Source organism: Lycium barbarum, chromosome 7 (assembly GCF_019175385.1).
Source record: "Lycium barbarum isolate Lr01 chromosome 7, ASM1917538v2, whole genome shotgun sequence".
NCBI lineage: Eukaryota > Viridiplantae > Streptophyta > Magnoliopsida > Solanales > Solanaceae > Lycium > Lycium barbarum.
Window position 1 is genome coordinate 120,430,804 of NC_083343.1, and position 23,429 is coordinate 120,454,232.

The 23,429-nt window shown below is 38.2% G+C and overlaps 2 protein-coding genes across 6 annotated transcripts; both read right to left on the reverse strand.

The window, feature by feature from the left end:
- Window positions 1-1,028: 1,028 nt before the first annotated feature.
- Window positions 1,029-22,127, reverse strand: LOC132604019 (NADPH--cytochrome P450 reductase-like). Of its 5 annotated transcripts, XM_060317331.1 has the most exons (18): window positions 21,833-22,127; window positions 19,857-19,916; window positions 19,729-19,785; window positions 19,561-19,618; window positions 19,409-19,492; window positions 19,296-19,332; window positions 18,837-18,906; window positions 16,857-17,082; window positions 16,555-16,765; window positions 16,344-16,417; window positions 9,450-9,588; window positions 4,415-4,471; window positions 3,178-3,261; window positions 2,891-3,042; window positions 2,665-2,761; window positions 2,372-2,494; window positions 2,181-2,294; window positions 1,029-1,552 (listed from the first exon to the last, which is right to left on the reverse strand). In XM_060317331.1, exons 12-18 carry the CDS (start codon window positions 4,460-4,462, stop codon window positions 1,472-1,474), a joined length of 699 nt encoding a protein of 232 aa, XP_060173314.1. In that variant the 5' UTR covers window positions 4,463-4,471; window positions 9,450-9,588; window positions 16,344-16,417; window positions 16,555-16,765; window positions 16,857-17,082; window positions 18,837-18,906; window positions 19,296-19,332; window positions 19,409-19,492; window positions 19,561-19,618; window positions 19,729-19,785; window positions 19,857-19,916; window positions 21,833-22,127; the 3' UTR covers window positions 1,029-1,471. The 5 variants fall into 5 exon arrangements, with proteins under 5 accessions (XP_060173314.1, XP_060173313.1, XP_060173316.1 ...); XM_060317330.1 differs by lacking the exon at window positions 9,450-9,588 and having other exon boundaries at window positions 21,833-22,126; XM_060317333.1 differs by lacking the exons at window positions 3,178-3,261; window positions 16,555-16,765; window positions 16,857-17,082; ... (5 more) ...; window positions 19,857-19,916; window positions 21,833-22,127 and having other exon boundaries at window positions 16,344-16,483.
- Window positions 16,424-22,044, reverse strand: LOC132601839 (NADPH--cytochrome P450 reductase-like). Its single transcript, XM_060314899.1, has 12 exons — window positions 21,940-22,044; window positions 21,104-21,168; window positions 20,254-20,293; window positions 19,857-19,916; window positions 19,760-19,785; window positions 19,561-19,618; window positions 19,409-19,492; window positions 18,837-19,009; window positions 18,638-18,698; window positions 18,078-18,238; window positions 16,857-17,082; window positions 16,424-16,522 (listed from the first exon to the last, which is right to left on the reverse strand). The coding sequence occupies exons 1-12, from the start codon at window positions 22,042-22,044 to the stop codon at window positions 16,424-16,426; spliced, it is 1,158 nt and encodes a 385-aa protein (XP_060170882.1).
- Window positions 22,128-23,429: the final 1,302 nt, after the last annotated feature.

Sequence of the window (23,429 nt, forward strand, 5' to 3'; positions counted from 1 at the left end):
TCAGGATAGGCTGTTAACCAAAGAAAGAATGAATAGATTGAACTTCCATGTTGATGACAGTTGTTGCTGTCTTTGTGATGACCAGGCTCAAGAGACACACAACCATCTGTTTAATGAATGCAAATGGATTACTGAGGTAAGAGAGGCACTGAATACCTGGAGTTGAGTGCAGATCAAAAAAGCAAAGGCAAAGCTAGTATTGCAATGGGTAAAAAGCAGGAAATGGAAACTATTCAAGAAGGAAGTGATAGCAAGCTTATGGGGTGCAATGATATATTACACATGGCAAGCCAGAAATTGGAAGGTGTTCGGGCATACAAATGTAAATACTGGGTTTGTAGTAGCTCAAATACAAAAAGAAATTAGAGAAAGGATTGAATGGTTAAGGAATTCTAAGAAGGCTAGGAGGAGCCAACTCTTGATAGATAAACTTTGTAATTAGCTAGGTTGTTGGCTTTTTTGTTTGTTCTTGAGATCTAGCAGTCTAGGCACTCAGGCTCTAGATGCTCTTTGCTTGTGTTATTTTTGTTGGTTAATGGCAATATTTCACAGTTTATTGCCAAATACAAAACAAAAACTCTCCTAATTGGTAGGCTCTGCCATCTGATGAATTATCCTAAAGACATCTCTGACGTGAAGTCTACGCAATACCCTTTTTTGTAAAGAGAAAGCTGTAGCATATTACAGAATCTGTCATCGTTTACATTAACCGTAAGCAAAAACCCCTTTTTTCCCATAAATAAAGCCATTAAGTTGGTTACAGATAGGAATCTTTCCAAGTCCAAAATTAACTTTCTAGGTTCCACTTTACTTTTCTAATATAGTACTTTTGTACGACTATAAAGTTTAAGTGAAAAAACATGGAGAAATGAGGAGAATTAAAGATATCCTGAATTAGCATCAAATGTGTAGTAGTAAAATATTAAGCTTTCTCTGGGCAAACAACACAATAAGAAGTGGAAAACGAAAATCTTCCTCGATGCTAATTTGTTGAGTAATCACAGCAAATATAAATTAACAAATGGAGATAATGAAGTGCACCAGAATTCCCTTGATTTTTTAAAGCAGCAGGAAGACGATGTGCACAAACACATTTATCATATCTGCTTTCTTTTGTGTAGCTATTCATTCAAAAAGCCTTCTATATAGGTTACAGTATGCTTTGGAGTTGTGTTACTTGTGTTAGCCAACTAATATAACAATTTCTATGTAGACTATGAATCTCTTACAAAGGACGGTACAAATGTAAAGTTAACTTGTGTCCACTCCACTAAAACAGGAAATAGCCGACGAGTGGACGGAAATTAGACGTTGCAAAGAATCCAGACCTTGTGTATTGGCCGTTTATAGCCATTGCCTGCTCGAACTAAATCAACTGAAGGGAACTCACCAAGCGTCTACAAGTTAAAGAATAAAAAAAATAAAAAAAGGAACAAAATTGGTTGGGTGTAGACAGAATGTGCCTTAATGATCACCAGACATCCCTCAGATATCTTCCATCCATCTGAAGTTTCTTAACAATGGCCTCTGCTTTGGTTGAGTCAACCATTTCCTGGATTAGATTTGACACAAATATTATCAATCAGAACGAATCACAAATGTAACAGGAAGAATAAGACTATTGACAAATTTAAGATTCTTTTTTGGATAACTGTGGTGTCCGGATCAGCTTGCGCACACTTCAACTAATTCGACGGATACCTGCCACCTCCCACCAGCAACAAGCATCAGGTAATTTTCACCCAAGATAGGACAGATGTGAAGAAATCACCTTGTGTTTTTATCTATGTTGGTGTTTAAACCTGAGAGCTCATGGTTCTGAACCCACTTCATTGACCACTAGGTCACACCCTTGGGTGCATTTAAGTATTTGGTACAATCAACAGCCTCAAATGCACACCAGATATTCGATTTTGTTGTGAGGTTGGTAGATAACATAGACAAGTTGAGAAAGCTTGTGTTTTTGTCACCATAAAATGGACAATTGCCAACTAAGAACTACAAGAACTATACAGTAAATAGGCGCTAATTCAAGTCAAATCATCAACTATTAAATATAGATTAAAATCCTCTGCATGAGGACCAAAATATAGTGCAGATACTTGATTTACAGGTAAAGCTTCAAAAAATAACATCACGCATGCACGCACCCCAAATAAGAGAGTGAGGGGTCATAATACCTGCTCCTGGACTATGGTATGTAGTGTACGATGTACATCTCTGGCCATCCCTTTTGCATCTCCACATACATATAGATATCCTTCCTGGGAGATTAAACTCCATAACTGGGAGGCCTGCAAAAAGTTAAGAATTGCATTAACTGTACATTGAATTTGACGTATGCAGAACAAGTTATTAACAACATGCTTACTTTTTCCGTCATCTTATGTTGAACATACACCTTCTGTGACCCTTCCCTTGAAAATGCAACTATCAGCTCTGAAATTATACCTTGATCCACAAAAGTGTTAAGCTCCTCCTCATAAATGAAATCCTAAAATCAAATATCAACGTAAGGATGTCTTGTAGGCGGGATCAGACATATTGACTAGATAAATTCATAGTAAATCAGAATGTACCAATAGTACTTAGAACTGCAATCTGCTGGAAATATGCTTATGAATGGGATAAATATCGGTTGCATGCATAGGATTTGTTTAATACCTTCATCCAGGTTGAACATACTCCTTTGTGAATTCGACCAGTGGGACTTGGACCATAAACTAGAGCACAGGTCACATGAACTCTATCAGGAGCAAATCTACACAGATGACAAAGAAAAGAGGGTCATCCATCATACATCAACAAAGTTCGGTCAAGTAGTACATGCTATTGTTTTCTGGGGACGTGATAAATTCCATTTGCCAAAGTGTTGGGATGAGATATCCACCTGGGAGATGATGAGATAGAATAATAACGTGGGGGTAAACGAGGGGCGACTGCTGCAAAAAATAAACCAATAGGTGGTCTGGCCGAAGGAAATTCAGCCATCACTTCAAGAAGACTTCGTTGACTAGCAAGAACCCATTGAGAGTACTCACCCTGAATGAAAGAAAATAGAACACATATTAATGTACCGACTTATGTGTATGGATTTTTATCCAAAACCACGAAAAAGTTTCAAATAAATGGGTGGTGACTAATATGACGTGAAGAGCATTTTCAAAAAGTAGTCACCTTGCCCTGTGGAGATGCCAAGAATCTAAGCCTTTCTGCTTCTCTAGGTTCGGTCGCATGAGCAGCTAATGCAATCAAAGAAGCCTGAAAGCACATATTTAGAGTTCCCATTAAGAGGAGTAGTATGTTATGTCTGTGTCATTCTCCTTTAAAATCTCTCTTCTCTCTCATCCTAAGCGATGGCCTGGATCTCATTTCCTAATTTATTGCCTACCTATTTTGTTAAGGAATCTCTGTTCACTCTTGCATCAGCAGTGGGAATCCCTATACACCTGGATGCTGCCGCTATCAATAAAACCAGACCTAGTTGTGCTAGGGTAAAGGTGTTAGTGGATTTATTAGCAGATTTACCAAAGTCTATAAGGATGGACATTGAAAATGAAACTTCAGGGGCTGTTAGGACTGTTGATGTGCAAATTCATTATGACTATCTTCCTAAGTATTGCACTGAATGTAAACTACAGGGCCATAATGAAGATGACTGTAGAGTTATAAATCCTGAATTAGCACAATATGGGGCTGAAGAAGAGAATGGGGAAGGAGAACAATACAATGCTGGATCAACTGATACCAAAGAAACAAAGGAAAACAGTAAAGGAAAAGCTAGTAAAGGCAAGGAGAAAGTAGTTACTCAACAAAGTCAACAACATCAGAATCAGGCCAATAACAGTGACAAGCAGATGCAACAAAATAGCAAAAGAGATGGCAATCGCAAGAACAAGGAGAAAGAGAAACAAAGAAATAAGGGATTCAACAATCAGTATAATCAATATAATCACTCAGCCAGGATGTTATCTAGTGGGAAAATTTTGAGGAACCCAGGAAATTGGAATGCAGTGAAAGACAATAGAGAGTTCAACAACAAAAAAGGGGAAAAGGCTGGTCAGAAGAATGAAGCAGTTACTAGCACAAGTAATAAATATGAAACTTTAATAGATCTAAATGAGGAACATGAGGACAATGATAGATCCAACAAGCAAGTCAAATGGAAACCAGCAAATACAGGAAAGAATAGAGGAAAAGGATAAGCAGGAAGGCAGTACAGCAGCCACTCAAGATGCAGCCACTCAAGATTCAGAAAGAGCAATCACAGAGATAGGGGTTGATGTAATGAAAGAGCAAGTGCAGACAAATAAGCAACAAGTTTTAGAGGAACATGAAGTAATCCAACCAGCGCATGATAGCATATCTGTGGAAGGGGAACAAAAAGTTGCTGATGAACATGAAGATAAATTACCTGAAGAATCTCATGTTGAGGATGAGACTGAGCAGCAGCCTGTAACATCTGAAAAACCTGCAAATTCAATAGATACAGAAATATCAGCAGTTGCAGATAGTCAAGAGGGGTATAAGGATACAGCTTGTAGCAAATCAGAGCCAGCAGATGATGAAAAAAGAGATTATCAAAATGGGAACCAGCTGGGGCAGGAAACAGGTGAAGTCCATGATACTAACATTCAAGGGGAGAGTTTAAAACAAGATGTAACAGTTGAGAGGGAGGTGGATATTGGAGATGATAATGAGGTAGAAAATACTTCACTCATATTGGAGGGCTATGTTGCTCGGACTCTGGTGCGGGTGTCGGATACGGGTATGGATCTAGAGGTCGGACTCGGCATGATCTAAATTTTAAGATTCGTGGGTACGGATCCGGGTACGGATACGGGTGCGGGGATTCGGCAAAAATAATTCAAAATTCTAATAATATATCTACAAGAATATGCCTAGATTATGAGAGCTTTTTGTGGAAGCACCTACATGTAGTTTGTACCAGACATGTGATTCAATCTTCCATTCTACTAGGTGCTAGACTGCGTGCTCCGAGAAACTAGTTAAATTTTCTACATAATATTGAAGGTATGCCATCTCATGTCTTCAAATCTCTACTTTTTGTTATCTTGAGAAATCATAATCTCAAAATTTTTCTTTAATTTGGTCATGAATTTCGGTCAAAGTATCCGATCTCTATTGACCGGATCCGACACGAATTCCGTACCCAAACCCGTGTCGTGTCGTGTCGGACACGGGTACGGCGGCAAAAGTGAAGGGTCCGAGCAACATAGTTGGAGGGGCACAATAAAGGGGATATCTCTCCTAAGCAGACGAACAAGACAAGAAAGGAGGGAAAACAGAATAAAGTTAGGGATAAAAGTGTGCCTCCTAAAACAGGTGGAGGTGTACTGACAAGGAAAGCCTATGCCAAGACTAATTCTCAATGAATAGCTCACTTATTTGGAATATAAGGTCGGCTTTTTTTTGGTAAAGTAAACAAATTCCATTAGTAAAGGCATCAAGTAGATGCAAAGTTACAGAGACAAATCTAAGCTTCAAACATAGAGCTGCATGAAGCTAGATTGATGAGCAAAAACCTGTGCAAACAGTCTAAACCTGTGCTACCTTCGAAACTCTGCTAAATAAGGGTCAAGGAGCCAACAAAATCCAAAAAGTTATCAACACTGTTTACAGGAGTATGGAAATGTCAACTAAACAAACTAACTAAGCAGATTCCTTTCAAAGAACTGGTGGGAGTTGATTTTCCATCAAAGCATCTATTGTTTCTTTCTTTCCAAACACACCAGAAGATGGCTGCTGGGATCATTCTCCAGATCCTTTTGATGGATTTTTCAACTCTCCATAATATCCAGCTTTCAAAAGCATCTTTAATAGAAGAAGGCATAACCCAACTAAGACCAAACAATGAGAAAAAGAAGTGCCAGACAGCAGCAGTCACTGGGCAGTGCAAAAATAGGTGATTCACAGTCTCATTGGTCTGATAGCATAGATGGCATCTGTTGATAAGAATGATGCCTCTCCTTCTGAGGTTGTCTCGGGTCAGGCAAGCCCCTTTTAAAGCTGTCCAGGTGAAACAACTGACTTTCAGAGGCTGCCTAGTCCTCCAAACATGCTTCCAAGACCAATTTTCAAGCAAACAATTCTCAGAACACCCAATCTCGTAGCACTGTTTCACAGTGTATTCCCCCTTCTTTGAATTGCCCCATATGATCCTGTCAGGTGCCTCAGCTAATATGTAGTTTTCGAGAGCACCCAAGAGCTGTAGGAGGTCATTGATTTCCCAGTCTTGGAGATTTCTTCTAAAAATAGGGCTCGCCTTCCCTATATTGTGCAATGGAGGCATCTCTATTGCTTGCTATCCGGTATAACCTTGGAAAGGCAATTTTAAGAGTAGATTCACCTAGCCATAAATCTTCCCAGAATTTAATGTTGAAGATTTTTAGCAAGAAGAAAGGGCTTCTTGTATTTCTAAATGAATATACAATCCATAAGAATGGGTACTTATACATGAGTTCTAAGACTAAATAAGGAAAGACAATATTACACAATTAATTCCTAATCATTTACATCAATACAATATATTCCTAAAATTAAGCTATCAATCTTAATCATCAATATCAAATCAACATCTCAATCTTAATCATTAATACCAAATCAACACTCCCCCTCAAGTTGGTGCAAAGATGTCGCACATGCCCAACTTGCAAACCAGTGTATGAAAAGTCCGTTTGTTGAGGCCTTTAGTAAACACATCAGCTAGTTGTTTTTCTGATGACACGTGGAATAAACTCAAGACACCACCCGTGACTTTTTCTTTGATGAAGTGTCGATCAATTTCAACGTGCTTTGTTCGGTCATGCTGGACTGGATTTCGAGCTATACTGATTGCAGCCTTGTTGTCACAATACAAGGAAAGTTTCCTTTTTTCAGACAATCTCAATTCTTCTAGTAACTTTTGTAACCACAAAAGTTCGCAAACACCCTGGGCCATAGCTCTATATTCTGCCTCCGCACTTGATCTAGCAACTATACTTTGCTTCTTGCTTCTCCAAGTGACCAAGTTTCCTCCTACGAGTGTACAGTAACCGGATGTAGACCTTCTGTCATCTAAAGATCCAGCCCAATCTGCATCGGTAAAGGCTTCTATTTGGAGGTGACCATGTCTGGAGTAAAGTAGACCTTTTCCTGGAGCAGACTTCAGATACCGCAAAATGTGAAAGACAGCTTGCATATGAGGATCTCGAGGATCATGCATAAACTGACTCACTAGGCTGACTGAATAGGCTATGTCTGGTCTGGTGTGAGAGAGATAAATGAGTCTTCCAACCAGCCTCTGATATCTCTCTTTATCAACTGACTTTCCAACTCCGCTTTGTAGTTTGTGATTGCTTTCAATGGGTGATTCTGCTGGTTTGCAACCTGTCATACCTGTTTCTTTCAAGAGATCCAGAATATACTTTCTTTGAGAAATAAAGATTCCTCTTTTTGATCTAGCAACTTCAATTCCTAAGAAGTACTGCAATTTTCCTAGATCCTTGATCTCAAATTCCTGTGCCAACAACCTCTTCAATCGGGTCATCTCCTCTTTGTCATCTCCTGTCATTACTATGTCATCAACATAAACTATGAGAAGAGTGAGTTTACCCTTTAAATGTCGTATAAAGAGGGTGTGATCCGCATTGCTTTGTTGGTAACCAAAGGAGATCATTGCTTTATAGAATCTGTCAAACCAAGCTCTAGGAGATTGCTTCAATCCGTACAAGGCTTTCTTCAGTCTGCATACCTTTCCTTGACTTTGTTCAGTACCAAAACCAGGAGGAATCTCCATGTACACCCCTTCTTCTAAGTCTCCATGAAGAAATGCATTCTTCACATCAAACTGTTGCAAGTCCCAGTCAAGATTAGCTGCACAAGATAGAAGAATTCTAATAGTATTCATTTTTGCAACAGGAGCAAATGTCTCTTGATAATCCACTCCAAAAGTCTGAGTGAATCCTTTAGCCACCAATCTTGCTTTGAACCTTTCAATGGAACCATCAGCTTTATGTTTTACAGTGAAGACCCATTTGCAACCAACCAACTTCTTGTCTGGTGGTGATGCGACAAGTTCCCAAGTCTCATTCTTTGATAAAGCCTTCATTTCTTCCATCATAGCTTGCTTCCACTTAGAATCTGCAAAAGCTTCCCTCCAATTCTGGGGAATAGACACAGAAGAAATAGACAAGACAAAGGCTCTATAGGAGGGAGATAAAGAATTATAGGAAACGAAGTTGGATAAAGGGTGTTTAGTGCAAGATCTGACTCCTTTCCTGTGAGCAATAGGCAAATCTAACTCATTAGGAAGTATAGATAACTCACCAGAAGAAGAAGGTTCGGCTTCGGCAGGTTGCATGATGACTTCTTCTACTCTATTTCTCCTTGAGTAAGTTATCAAATCAGGCCTATCCAAACGCCCAACAGTCTCCCCCTGAATTCTTTCTCCAATTTCACTTTCTCTTATGGCAGTAGTTTCAATAGTCTCCCCCTGAATTCTTTCTCCAATTTCACTTTCCTTTGTGGCAGTAGTTTCAACAATAGAACTAGGAAAAACCATCTCTTCTTCCTTATAATTTTCCCCCTGAAGAGGTGATGGTGTAATACTGAAATAGGGCTCAGATTCCCGAAAGGTAACATCCATACTGACAAAGAATCTCCTAGAGGGAGGGTGATAACATTTGTACCCTTTCTGTGTTGGAGAATACCCAATAAAGACACATTTAAAAGCTCTAGGTTCAAGTTTTCCAGAGTTCCTAGCGTGAACAAAGCAAACACACCCAAATATCTTTGGAGGAACAGTATAGTCATTTTTACCCTTTAAAGCTTCTAAAGGACTCCGAAAATTAAGAGTTTTAAGTGGCATTCTATTGATGAGGTAGACAGCTACTAGAATGGCATCCCCCCAGTAAGGCTTTGGCAGATTCATGGTAAACAAAAGGGATCTTGCTACTTCTAACAAATGCCTATTTTTTCTTTCAGGAACCCCATTTTGTGCACTAGTATAAGGACAACTAGTTTGATGGATTATCCCAAAAGACTCCAAGTAAGCTCCAAAAGTTTTATCCATGTATTCTGTGCCATTGTCAGTTCGAAATATCTTTATCTTAGCCTCAAACTGAGTACAAATCATCTTATGAAATGACTTAAAACAGGAGAAAACTTCACTTTTGGCTTTTAACAGATATACCCATGTCATTCTAGTGCAACAATCGATAAAAGTAACAAAACATCGACTACCAGATAAAGAAAGTGTTTGAGTAGGACCCCAGACATCAGAATGAATAGTCGAAAAGGGAATTGTGCTTTTATTGTCACTCAGAGGATAAGAGTTTTTAGTGTGCTTGGCATATTTACATGCATCACAAGACAAAGATTCAAACTCAGTTCTAGAAAATAAACCAGGGTATAATTTTTTTAAAGCAAAAAAAGATGGGTGTCCCAACCGTCTATGTCACTGTATTATTTCTCGGTTGACATCCTTATTTCCAACAAAAAAGGCCTGACCAGAGTCTCGAGTTCCATCGATCAAATATAAGCCATCATGCAATCTACCACTGCCAATCTTTTTCCTTGTATGAAGGTCTTCAAAAACACAATAATCAGGAAAGAATCTGACACTACAGTTTAGTTCTTTGGTGATAGCGCTAACAGATAATAAATTAATAGGAAAATCAGGCACATGAAGAATGGATGATAAGGTAATATCAGGAGTACAAAACATTGAACCTGTTCCAGAGACAGGGGCTAGGGAGCCATTGGCTATTCTGACATAATACAATAATTCAACAATTAAGCTGAGCATTAAAAGCAATACCTGACTGCACATAATTGGGGCTAGCAACACTAGAAGAGTCAGGTTTGTTCAGAAGACGGTGAAGATGTTGAACTTCATCTTGAGACAAAGTCTCTCCAGAAGTAGTGTCACCCATATTATCTAGATGGGAAGGGTTAGAATAGGCCTACGACCCGAGAACTGAAAAAACAAAATCCAGAAAAAAATCGCCGGAATCCTAATTCCGGTGATCGGAAAAAAACAAAACTGATAGGGATAGGCTCAGAATGTTCCAACAACCCCAACAGAGAAAAATAATCCAGAAACGAACTGAACGGGAGGAGTTTTTTGCGCGGACAGCCACAAAGAGAGAAAAACTCGACCTCTTTGATAAAACACGGAACCCTAGTGCTGCGAGGGAGAAAACTCACCTCAAAAAGGCAGCAATGGCTCTGATACCATGAAGATTTTTAGCAAGAAGAAAGGGCTTCTTGTATTTCTAAATGAATATACAATCCATAAGAATGGGTACTTATACATGAGTTCTAAGACTAAATAAGGAAAGACAATATTACACAATCAATTCCTAATCATTTACATCAATACAATATATTCCTAAAATTAAGCTATCAATCTTAATTATCAATATCAAATCAACATCTCAATCTTAATCATTAATACCAAATCAACAAATGTGGAGACCATTGCCCGCCTTGAAGGAGATTTTTTGAAAAAAAATCCTCTTGAAAGTTGTTGATGTGCTTCCAAACCCCTACACCATGTGGTTCTCTGTTTCTGTTAGCGCTCCAGTGATTTTGGGCACCATACTTGGCTAATATGATGTCTTTCCAGTAACCAGCCTCAGGTTGCCCATATCTCCATAGCCACTTCATTAACAATCCCTTATTGTGCAGCTTCAAATCTCTGATCCCTAACCCTCCTATGGCCGTTGGAACAGTCACTTTTTGCCATTCGACTAGAGAGATTTTGTGGGTTTGACTGTTTCCTTCCCATAGGAACTTTCTTCTAAGTCTGTCAATTTGCTTAGTGACTGAACTAGGCATAGGGAAGAGGGACATAACGTAAGTAGGAATGCTGTCCAATACACTATTAATAAGAGTGACTCTACCTCCGAGAGAAAGGTATTGCATCTGCCATGTAGCAAGCCTCTTCTCCATTCTTTCAATAACTCCATTCCAGATTTCAATAGACTTGAACTTGGCCCCAAGAGGTAATCCCAGATAAGTGGTAGGTAGAGAATCAGTATTGCAACTTAAGATTTCTGCCAGAGCTTCTAGGTTGGGAACTTCATTGACTGGAAAGATTTTGCTTTTTAGCATGTTAATGTGCAGTCCAGAGATTGATTCAAATACCATCAGAGTGATGTCGAGGTACTTCACTTGCTGACTGTCTGCTCCACAAAAGATCAAAGTATCATCTGCATAAAGTAGATAGATACTGTGAGAGAGGTGATGGGATCTCTGCCCACATGAAATCCCTGGATCCATTGGAGTTCCTTGGCCCTTTCCAGCAACTGAGTTAGCCCCTCCATAGCCAAAATAAACAAGAAAGGGGAGAGTGGGTCTCCCTGCCTGAGACCCTTTTGTGGAGAGAAAAAACCAACTGGACTTCTGTTTACTAGGACTGAGTATTTTACAGTAGAGATACAAAAAAATATCCACCTATTCCCAAAGCCCATCTTCTTTAAAAGTTCAATTAAATAGGTCCAATTTAATTGATCAAAAGCCTTCTCTATATCCAACTTGCAAAGAATGCCAGTTTCCCCACTTTTCAGTTTCCAATCAAGAACCTCATTTGCAATCAGAGAAGCATCAGTGATTTGCCTATTCTTCATGAAAGCACTTTGTTGCCCTGAAACCAACTTGCACATCACCTTTTTCAACCTTTCAGCTAGAACTTTGGCCACCAGCTTGTAGACACTACCTATCAGGCTGATTGGTCTGAAATCCCTAAGTTCTATTGCACCTTTCTTCTTTGGTATGAGAGCAATGAAGGATGCATTGCAGGACTTCACCATTTGACAGTTTTGGTGGGAAAAATTGAAAGCTCCCATAATATCAGCTTTGATAAAGCTCCAGGATTTCTGAAAGAAAGCCATGGTGAAGCCATCAGGGCCTGGTGCTTTATCTGGGGCACAGGATTTTAGGGTTGTAAGGACCTCAAGTTCACTAAAGGGGGTTTCCATCTCCACCATTTCCTCCGGACTGATGGTGGAAAGGTTCTCAAAGTTGATTGAGGGTCTCCATGGTTCTGCTTCCTTGTAAAGATTCTGATAAAAGTCAAGGATGCCATCCTTGATCAGTCCCTTGTCATCAGTGACTTCATGGTAAGTAAGGCATTGTCCAAGTGGAGCACGGAAACTTATGGTGACATCTTCAGGCAAATTGCTACCTTAGAGGAGGTAGTGCAGGTGCATGAACAGGAATTTGAACAGCAACCTTCCAGCATGAATAGAGAGACTTCAGAAAGTGCAAGCTGAACTTATAAGGTTCTATGCAATTGAAGAAAAATTCTGGAAACAAAAAGCAGGTATGCAATGGTTTGCTGATGGAGATAGAAACACCAAATTTTTCCATGCCCATGTTAATGGAAAAAGAGGAAGGCTGAAGCTACAAAGGATTCAAGATCCTATGGGTGTCTGGCTGGAATCAGAGGAAGATATTGCTAAAGAAGCAATCAGATTTTATGCTGATCAATTCGGAGAAGAAAATATTCCTACTGATTTTGCTAGTTTGAAACACATACCAAAGATGATTACAGATGACCAGAATGTCAAAATCCATGAATTCCCAGAAGAAGAGGAGGTTAAAAAGGCAGTTTTTAGCCTTAATGCAGACAATAGTGGAGGACCTGATGGGTACACTGGAAAGTTTTATCAGGCTTGCTGGGATATTATTGGTAAGGACTTGACAAAAATGGTGATATCCTTTTTCTGTCGTCATGAGCTTCCCAGATACATTACAAGTACTAACTTGGTGTTGATCCCTAAGAAGAAAGAAATCACTACTTTTTCAGACATGAGGCCATGTCTATTAGCCTGAGTAATTTCACCAGTAAGGTGTTCTCCAGGATCATTCATGATAGATTGGTGGATTAACTACCAACCCTGATTTCTCCACAACAATCTGGTTTTGTGAAAGGAAGAAGCATAGTGGAGAACATCTTGCTAGTACAGGAAATAGTCCATGATATCAGAATTAGGGGAAAGCCAGCCAATGTTGTTATAAAGCTTGATATGGCTAAGGCTTATGATCAGTGTTATCAAAAGCGAAAAGTGCAAAAAAACTCTAAAGTCGGCTGGGGCTTTAAGCGCAAAGCGCAAATAAAGCGTGGGCTTTAATGAAAAAAGGCGCAATGTGCAAAATAATATATATATGTGTGTGTGTGTGTGTGTGTGTGTGCTTATCCCAAGACAAATAATAAGAAGCTTGGATAACACATATATGGACAAACAAATTGTAAAAACATAACGATAGAGTGAAATATCAATTATCTGGTGTCATCTCTTCAAGAGAGGCTAATTGGCAAGGAAAAGTATGTCTTAGAGCCTTGATGATGACACTGAAGCGCACATAAAGCGAGGCGAAGCGCTCAACATGTTTTGAGCCTCGCTTCAGGGCTTAAGCGCGCCTTTGATAACACTGCTTATGATAGAGTTTCATGGCTTTTTTTGACAAAAGTATTGAGGAAGATGGGATTTGGAGAATTGCTGATTGATATGGTGTACAGAATAGTCTCAAATAACTGGTACTTTGTACTAGTTAATGGGCAACCTCAAGGTTTTTTCAAGTCTAGTAGAGGGGTGAAACAGGGAGATCCTTTATCACCCACCCTATTTATTTTGACTGCAGAATCTCTTTCTAGATCATTAAATGCACTTCATCAGGTGAATGGATACAAAGAATATGGAATGCCAAAGTGGAGCCCATATGTAAATCATTTAGCCTATGCTGATGACACTATTATCTTTACCTCTGTAGATAGAGTCTCATTAAAACTGGTGATGGATACTTTGACAACATATGAGGAAATGAGTGGTCAGAAGATTAACAAGTCCAAAAGTGCTGTGCATCACCAGATTTCTCAAGGACTGGTAGAGCAGGTTTTCTCAAATCACCAATATTCCTAAAAAGGATTTTCCCTTTACTTCTGTGGGTGTTCCAGTGTATTATAGTAGGAGGCAAAATATCTTTTATAAGGAATTATTGGATAAGGTACAGAAGAGATTAAGTTCATGGACTGGTAAGTTATTATCTTTTGGAGGAAGAACAACTCTGATTAAACATGTATTACAAAGTATGCCTGTACATCTGTTATCAGCATGTGATCCTCCTGCTGGAGTTTTAGCTTAGTTACATAGAATGTTTGCTAAATTCTTTTGGAGTAACTCAGTAGGCAATTCTAGTAGACATTGGGCCACTTGGACTGTATTGTGTCACCCACATGAAGAAGGGGGAATGGGGTTTAGAAGTCTACAAGATATTTCTAAGGGTCTTTTTGCTAAACTCTGGTGGAACTTGAGAACCAAACAATCACTGTGGAGGAGTTACATGACCAATAAATACCTGAAGAAAGATCATGCTGTGATTGTTCAAACTAAGACCAGTACTTATGTTTGGAAGAAGATGCTCAGGTGCAGAGATGAAATTGAGCATGATATTTGGTGGCTGCTTAAGAAAGGTAATTCCTATTTTTGGTGGGATAACTGGACAGGATTGGGAGCACTATATCATATCATCCCACCAAATTTAGATTGTGATTTGACAGTAATTTTAGTCAAAGAAGTAGCAGAAAATGGGCATTGGAATGAAGAAGCTTTAAGAGATCTACTTTCTCAAGATCTGGTGGAATATATTATGTAGAGTGTATTGCCACCAAAAGAAACAGAGGAATTGGATAGACCAATTTGGAGGAATGAAGCTAGGGGAAAATTCACAGTTGGCTCTGCTTTTCAGATGCTGAGACAGAAAAAGGAAACCAACAATGCATATAAATTTATGTGGATTAAAGGTATGCCTATTAAAATCTCTTTTTTTATATGAAGATTATGGAAAGCTAAGTTGCCATTGGATGATACTTTAAAGAAATGGGGAATGCAATTCCCATCTAGATGTTACTGTTGTGATTATCCTAAAGTAGAAGATTTATCTCATGTATTCTTACATGCCCCTGTAGCTCAACAGGTGTGGAAATACTTTTGTGGGCCAGTAGGAATTAATATTGAGAACTTACATCTAACTCAATTGATTAATTCTTGGTGGGAAATTCCAGCAAATAATCATGTAAAGTATGTGTTTCAAGTTGTACCTTCTATTATTGTATGGGAGCTGTGGAAGAGGAGGAACACATTGAGACATGGGGGAAAGGTGACCATTGCAAAATTAATCTATCAGATTATGCACACATTGGTTCTATTCATGAAGGTGAGGAGAAACAACTTCAAATATGCTCCATATAAGTGGAACATGGTGGTAGAAACCTTATAATGATATAAGCCAGCAGTCAGGGTTACTAGAGTCATATGGAAACCACCTGATAATGGATGGGTTAAGGCAAATACTGATGGGGCATCAAGAGGTAATCCAGGAAGGAGTTCTTGGGGTTTTTGTGTGAGGAATTCTAATGGGGAATTCTAATGGGGAGTTCTTGGGGTTTTTGTGTGAGGAATTCTAGGACCAATACTCAAGCTGAAGCAATGGCAATTCTACAGGCCTTTAAGTATATAGAGACTTTGCAAGTGGACAAGGTTCTTATTGAAACAGACTCTCTTTTGCTTAAAAATGTTGTGGAAAGGATATGGGAAGTGCCCTGGCAGATTATAAGTGTAGTACAAGAGATATGGGGATTGATGAGAGGAAAGACTGATTATATCCCATATTTTCAGAGAAGGCAACAAAGTAGCTGATTATCTTGCTAACTTAGCATTGGATGAAGGGTCAATATCAATTAGCAGCTTCCAAGCACTAAATATTCAAGGCAGGAGAATTGTGAATAGTGATAAACTGGAGGAACCGTACTTAAGAATTAGACCATGCAGAAGAGGAAGATATGAGGAAAAGGAGATATAGGAAGTCCTCATGTTCAAATCCATTGGAGGAGAACAGTGAGGAATTTTTTATCTAACAATATGCTCTTTTTTGCAGGTACATACAAACAGGACTATGCACAAGGGAGAACACAAAGAGAGGACATACATAAGCATGAAGAAAAACAAGTTTATCAAAAAGAAAATGCTTTCTTGAATCACAAATTCAGTGCACATCAAGGCTATCATTGCAGGCAAACAAGTAAAATTGTTCTTCAGTATACGTTGAATCAATTGAGGGTTGGACTTTGTGTGGTATTAGTGTCAATAGATGCTCAATCTACTGTCCAATTCTCAATTGAAGTCAAAGTAAGCTCAAAACAAGGAAAGGACAAGCTGTTGAATGAACATGAAGAGGAAAATCTAACAAATACAAGCAGCAAATCAAGCGAGAGAACTTTCAACACATCCGGAGGAACAAGTTTATGCAGAAGCAAGAAGGAAGAGAGCAAAAATTACCAGATTGAAAATCAGATGTGGGGATCTGGAAGCAGCTCAGGCAATGGAGGAATAGAGAGGTGAAATAATCAACACTCAGTTCAGCAACGAGAAGGGGAATAGACAGCAACAAAGTTGGCACAAAACAAGAAATTTGGATCAGTACCAGCAAAATGGGGCTCAAAAATTACTAAATAAAGCTGAAATATACAATCAAGAGTTGGATACTTACTGATCTCAGTCGTTTCAGCTACAAGCAGCAACCAATTTGGACCTTGGACATGGATGAACAAGAAGATGAAGAAGTTTCTAGGGTTTCTAAATTGGGAGTGTTGTTTCCATTTTCATGTTCTTTGCATTTTGTTTTGTTGTTTTTCCCGGGTTGGGCTTAGCCCCATACTGGGCTGTTAACTTTTAATGAAATAAAATGCCCAATGTGCGACCTTAATTAAAAAAAAAAAAAAAAAAAGAGTTCCCATTAATGGCATGCATATTAACTGCTAAAATAAATATTGACAAGTACCAAAGAAACACCTTTCGAGGAGGACTTAGAAGATCTGCATAATGAGCAAGCGCAGCGTGCATAGTGCAAGGACCAGGAAAAGGCGGCAGCAATGAGCCTCCCAAAGCTGTACCATCCTCTTTGTCATTCTGAATGGAGAATAATAAGTCTAAAGGCTGATCCAATAATCTCGCAGCTTCCTCAACAGTTTCTTCACGATTTTCAGCATAAACACCCACGTGATCTCCAGTTTCATATCTGAGAAAGAAGACAACAATTAACATGAAAAACAAACAAAGCTAATATATGATTATTATTCTTTTTGATGGGTAAAGCTAATATATGATCATTTTTATAGCAGCTTGGGCACAGATATGCAATTAAAGGAGCATGCACACAATAAACCTACATGCAGCATGACAAACAGTACATCACTTCTCCATCTAAGGGAGAAAGAGGACGAAAACTAGAAGAACTGTTGAGCTGAGTTAGGCTTGAAGCTCACTTGTTCCCCCTTCAACAAGAGGGCACAAATTGAGCCAAGAGTGAGCCTATGATGTTTTCAGGCCAAGCATGGGCCATAGGAAGATCGGCTCGAACTCAACCCAGTTAGCCCAAGAATAACAAAATATCTTGCAATAGTACATGATATAATCGTTTAGTACTTCACTACTTCCTCTATTTTATTTTATGTGACACTATTTCCTTATTAGTCTGTTCCGAAAAGAATGACACATTTCCATATTTGGAAACAATTTAACTTTAACTTCCCATTTTACCAAAGCTAGTTGTAAGAATAGTGAATAATCAAGTAAAGTCACTTGAATTGTATCATCGGAAGACTTGACAAAATTAACTGGAATCACACCAGTAAAGTAGCTGAAAATTGGCTGGAAACTAGCTGAAAAGAGGCAGTACTACCAGAATGGTCAACCAAAACAGGAAAGGCCTCTAAGATAGGCACAGTGTCGCAACTTATCCAAAAAAAAATGAAGAAGAAAGAAAGATAGGCACAGTGTAACTGGAATATTCAGCGAAAATGGGAGTGGTACCATCAGAATGAGGCAAGAATAATACAACTATGAGAATTAAGAAGAACTTTGGGCAGGTGGTCAACTTCAGGTATAAGCTACTTAAGTCTGTCACGAGTCACGAGATCATAGAATTTGACAACAAGTGCGTTGGGGCAACGTCTAACTTGATGACTCTTCTAACTAACAAAGTAACTTCTAACAAACACCCAACTTTCTAACAGATCTAATTTATAGGCTTGACATACTCCAGCAAAGGCCTGTCTACCCGAATTTGAACTCGCAATACATGAAAACTGTTGCAGATGACAATAAAAAGCCAAGAGCAGTTCAGTTGGAACTAAACAAGTGAAGAATTTTTCTGCTACTCGTATATTCAACACCTAAATAAAATATTCCAAAAAAAGAAAAAGAACTTTGACAGTAACAGATGAATATGACAGTGACCAAATAAACAGAGAAAAACAAAATGAACTTACGAAATCCCAGTACCAGATATGTTAAATTCCAAGCGTATACAAGAACGATCAGACCCGGGTCTGTAAAGCTCTCTTTGATCAGCAACATTTACTCTAGAAGTAAAAGAAAATGAGAAAGCCGTAGCCAAATTCCAAATCAAAGCAATTAGAATCACATTCGCACACCTACTTGCATGGATGGTGAATATCATATGAGATGTTTCCATTAGCCATACTTGCATGCTTATCCTCGGAAGTTGTAGTAGTGTAATCATGAATAACTAAACGATACTCAGGAATTGTAACTGTCTATGGAGTAGCTACAGGCTTTGCATCATTCTCATCTTTAAGTATTGGATTCAATTCTGGCCACAATCGTTCTCGCCTCAATAAAACAAATCAAGGTAAATAATCAAAAAGACAGACTGCCTAATAGCAACACCTCATAGATACACAAAAAGGAACTAAAGAATGTACTGCAACAAACTAATCAAGTGGGATGTCAGTAAGAAATTTAATTTACCAAGCGCCAAAATCGTCTTCAATGCACTGATCATCATCCCCAAGGCCAAGCGCCACAAGACGTTTTGCACCTGTCATGCTAAACATGTAAGTCAAACTGTGGAATAACCTTATCCAAATTAAAACAATATTATCACAGGCTGATAGATACAAGAGTTGGAAATTGTGCATCAGCTGAGAACAGCTTTTTAACAGAAATTCAGGAAACATGTTATGCACATGAAAGCACCTAAAGATGGAAAAAAACTTCACGGGGCAGTTCAAAATAATCACAATTTGAGCAAATTCCCTCTTTATACTTTTTCTATGTTGCAGACATCAGGTTATACTTATTTGCAAATATCATCAAAGAAATACAATGCAGTGTGTAAACTTGTTAGATGGAAATGATTCTGCTAAGGTGGAATTTCAACAAAGACATAAGATCATAAAGCAGGTGGTAAATGTCGCACATACACACCTCGTTGACTTAGATTTTCATCTATCACCTCCCCAATCTGTTCCAAAGATTTCCGTCAGACGACAAAACAGGAACAAAGAAAAGAAAATTATTAAGAACAGCTAATATATTACCTTGTTAAAATGTTCATATTGCCGATTGCCCAACCCAAAAACACCATAAGAAAGCTGCTGAAGCCACAAGCCCCATTCTTGTCCCTTGAAATTTAGAATACACAAATAAAGTTTCACAAAGGGAAAAAAGGTAAATGATTCCCATTGCTTACCTCAGTAAACCATTTGTAAAATCTCGCGGCATTGTCAGTAGGCTCCCCTTCCCCATATCTAAATGTCAGTGCAAGAAAGAACAATTCAACCATACATAAGAAATACATGCTTCTTTAAGTCAAACAAAAAGTCAAACTTTGCCAAAGTCCAAATGAACATATCCTTACGTCGCCACCATGAAAAATGCTTTCTTCATACTGATCATCATCAGCAGCATAATCCTCCTACAGTGAAGCGAATACAGTAGTTTCACCAATAACATGATTAAGAAGAAAAACCCTACTGTTCAACTTACCATGTCGACAATTTTCACAACGGCTTTCTTGTATCTTGCCTTTACCTCCTCAGCTAAATCCTGCCAGGTAAAGAAAAGTTTACATTATAGCAAATCAAGGACTTACACACCACCCTTTTAGGAACATTTATCACAGAAGTCTTTGAAACCAGTTCAGATTATTTGCAGGTTGCAGAAAAAGGCAAAGATCATTGAAAAGACGCATCAAAGTGGACAACAGCAACAAGCTATAGCTTACTTTTAATCAAACTGCTGGTTGTGAGTTAAATCATGACCTGTGCCTTAGGGATGACAATTGAAGTCTTAGAGATCAGTAACTTTAAGTTAAATTTTCTTAGGTCATTGAAAAATGATTTGACTTCTCATCTATTGATTGGCAAGAAATGGTGGAAAATGCCTTGTCAAGAATCAGCAATACACATGCAGGACCATCAAATCTGAAAGCAAGAACAAAATGTGACATGAAGCGCAGTTGCAAGAGGTTTCAACATAAATCTAATCTTCCGGAACACCAATTGGTCTTTGGTTCCACCATTGTGTTTTATGTTTTTCATCAAACTCATCCCCAATTCTCAAATCAGGATATATCTAAACTATATGTTTTTCATATATAGAAAATGATCCAACGCAAAAGCATCAACCTGCTATGAATAGTCTCGCCCTGAGCCCATATACATCAACAACTAAAAGTGTGATAGTTCAAATATATGTATATGTACTCCTACTAATGTGTCCTGAATGTAAGAGCATTTTCAAAAATTCAGATTCATGTTAGGGCGGTGTATGGGGCAGGGGTATCAATCCCCATCTCGACCCCAAAATTAATGGGAACAAAATATCTCTACCCTGCACCATTCCTATTACACCCCTACTTCCTCTGCATCAATTGTCATTCCTAGAAACAATTATCTCTCTCTATTTCAATTTGTTTGTCTTACTTTCTTTTTTAGACCAGGGTCTACAGGAAACAGCCTCCCTACCTCCCAAGGAAGGATTAAGGTCTGCGTAAACTCTACCCTCGCCATACCCCACTTTGTGGGATTTCACCAGTATGTTGTTGTTGTTCTGCGTAAACTCTACCCTCGCCATACCCCACTTTGTGGGATTTCACCGGTATGTTGTTGTTGTTATACTTCCTTTTTCAGTCAATTTCAAAAAGAATGTTTCTTTCCTTTTTTGGCAACTCTTAAATTCCAGCTTTCCACGTGACATGTTTAAGACCACAAGATTAAAAGACATTTTGATACATTCTTCGTATCTTTAATTTAAGATCACAAGGTTCAAAAGTCTTTTTAACTTTCTTAAACTCTCCCTGCCAAGTCAAAACCAGACAAACAAAATAAAACAGAGGGAGTACATCGTTTAAATTTTTTATGAATGTATACAGTCAAACCTCTCTATAACAACATTTCATTACAGCGGGTCAACTTCTCTTAAGAACCAATATTTCATGTTATGTTATTTTATTACTACTCCTTCCGTCCCAATTTATAGGACATTCTTACCTTTTTAGTCTGTCCCAAAGAGAATGATACATTTTTATATTTAATAAACAACTTAACTTTATAATATCCATTTTATAGCCACACAAATATCTATAGCTCATCTCAGAACACAAGTTTCAAAAGTCTTCTTTCAAACTCCGTGTCAAGTCAAATACCTCACATAAGTTGGGACGGAGAGTAGTATATGTTTTCTATAACAACATTCGCTACAACAATAACAACATACCTAGTGTGATCCCACAAGTGGGGTATGGAGAGGGTAAAATGTACGTAGACCGTACTCTTACTTTTGTGGGGGTAGAGAGGCTGTTTCAGGAAGACTTCGGAAAAGATAAGTAAAGAAGAGAAAAGAAAGTGAAAGGAACAGAAAAGCACTTTGAAGCTCTCGCTATAGCAACAAAAAAGTATCTGGAACAAACAACACCGTTATAGAGAGATTTGACCCTTTGATTGTATCCATATACTAGATACCTTAGCAAAGCCTTGAGCAGTAGCAGTTTGAGCAGCAAAAAACAGCGTAACTTTAACCTTTCCAGGTTCCACCTCTATCTCCTCATTCGAAACCACCACTACATTACTCGGATGATCTCTTCTTCACAAACAACACCACCAATCCAACTACTACTGCAAACGACCACCACCAGTCCCATATCGCTCCCCAATGCTGATTCTGCCGACTCCATAATTGACCAACACGCGTCGACTAAGCTGGTGGAGCAGGCCGAGTAGTGTGGAATTTGGGTTGACCAAAAAGACAAAGGGAAAGAAAACACTACTTTAACCACATTTTTTCACCTAAAAGCTACTTTAACCACTTATACTTAAAAGCCATTTTTTTTCCACCTAATCCACATTAGCTAAGTGCTTAAACTAGTTTTTAAGTGCTAAAAATTATTTTATAAATAAATAATTACATGATTGGATAAAAGTGCTTGAAGAGTTTTAAGAAGTAAGGATAGTATTAGAATTAACAGAAAATATAAAAGATAAAAGTGTAAAGTTATTGGTCAAATCAAAATGGCTTTTAGATTAAAAAAAAATAAAAAGTTGGGTTGAGCAACTTATGATTTTGGCTTATTTTAAGCACTTTTTAACTTAATTTAAGTTGTTTTTGTAAAATTGTTGGTCAAACCAAAATGATCTTTAAGCCAAAAAAATAAGTTGGGGTTGAGCAACTTATATTTTAGCTTATTTTAAGCACTTTTTAACTTAATTTAAGAGCCCATTTGGATTGACTTATAAATTGCTTATAAGCTATTTTCAGGGTTTATAAGTGTTTGGCTGGCCAGCCTAAAGTCATTTTGTGCATAAAATAAGCCCAAAAAAATAATTGGGCTCATTTGGCTTAGCTTATCTAGAGCAGCTGAAAACAACTTATAAGCTGCTTATTTTAAGCCCATCCAAACAGGCTCTAAGCTGTTTTCTATTTTACCAAACACCCAACTAAGTTGAAAATGACTTATAAGCTGGTTTGACCAACTTATAAGCCAATCCAAACGGGCTCTTTGTATGACGAGATAAGGGAATTGCGATTTACAATTATATACTCTCAATAAAAAAGTTGCTCATATATACCCTCGTCATCTAACAACTAGACCACATTTGTCATTTTCGTTTACATACTCTCATTTTTCAAATTAAAAAATCATTTACCTTGTTTCTTAATTAGAAAATTGTCCCGTCGCTTTAAAAAAAGGGAAAGGGTCAAAAATGCTCATCTACTTTGGGAAAAAGGCTAAAAATATCATCTGTTACAAATTTGGGTAAAAAATACCCCTCTCGTCATTAAAGTTTTCAAATATACCTTTGTCTTAACGGAAATTCTCAAATTCCCCAAAATAAAACGATTTTATTTTTAAACCTGCTACATCTAAATCCGACCCAACTAAATAAAAACTCCATATGAGTTACCCGCTCATGTGTCTCGCTCATGTGCCTAGTGGCTCAAGATGTAGGATTCGGGGACAAGTTGATCGCGTATGAATTTTTTATTTAGTTGGGTCGGGTTTAAAAATAAAATCGGGTCATCTGAATTAACATGAAGATGATGAACCATTTTTTTGTTTTT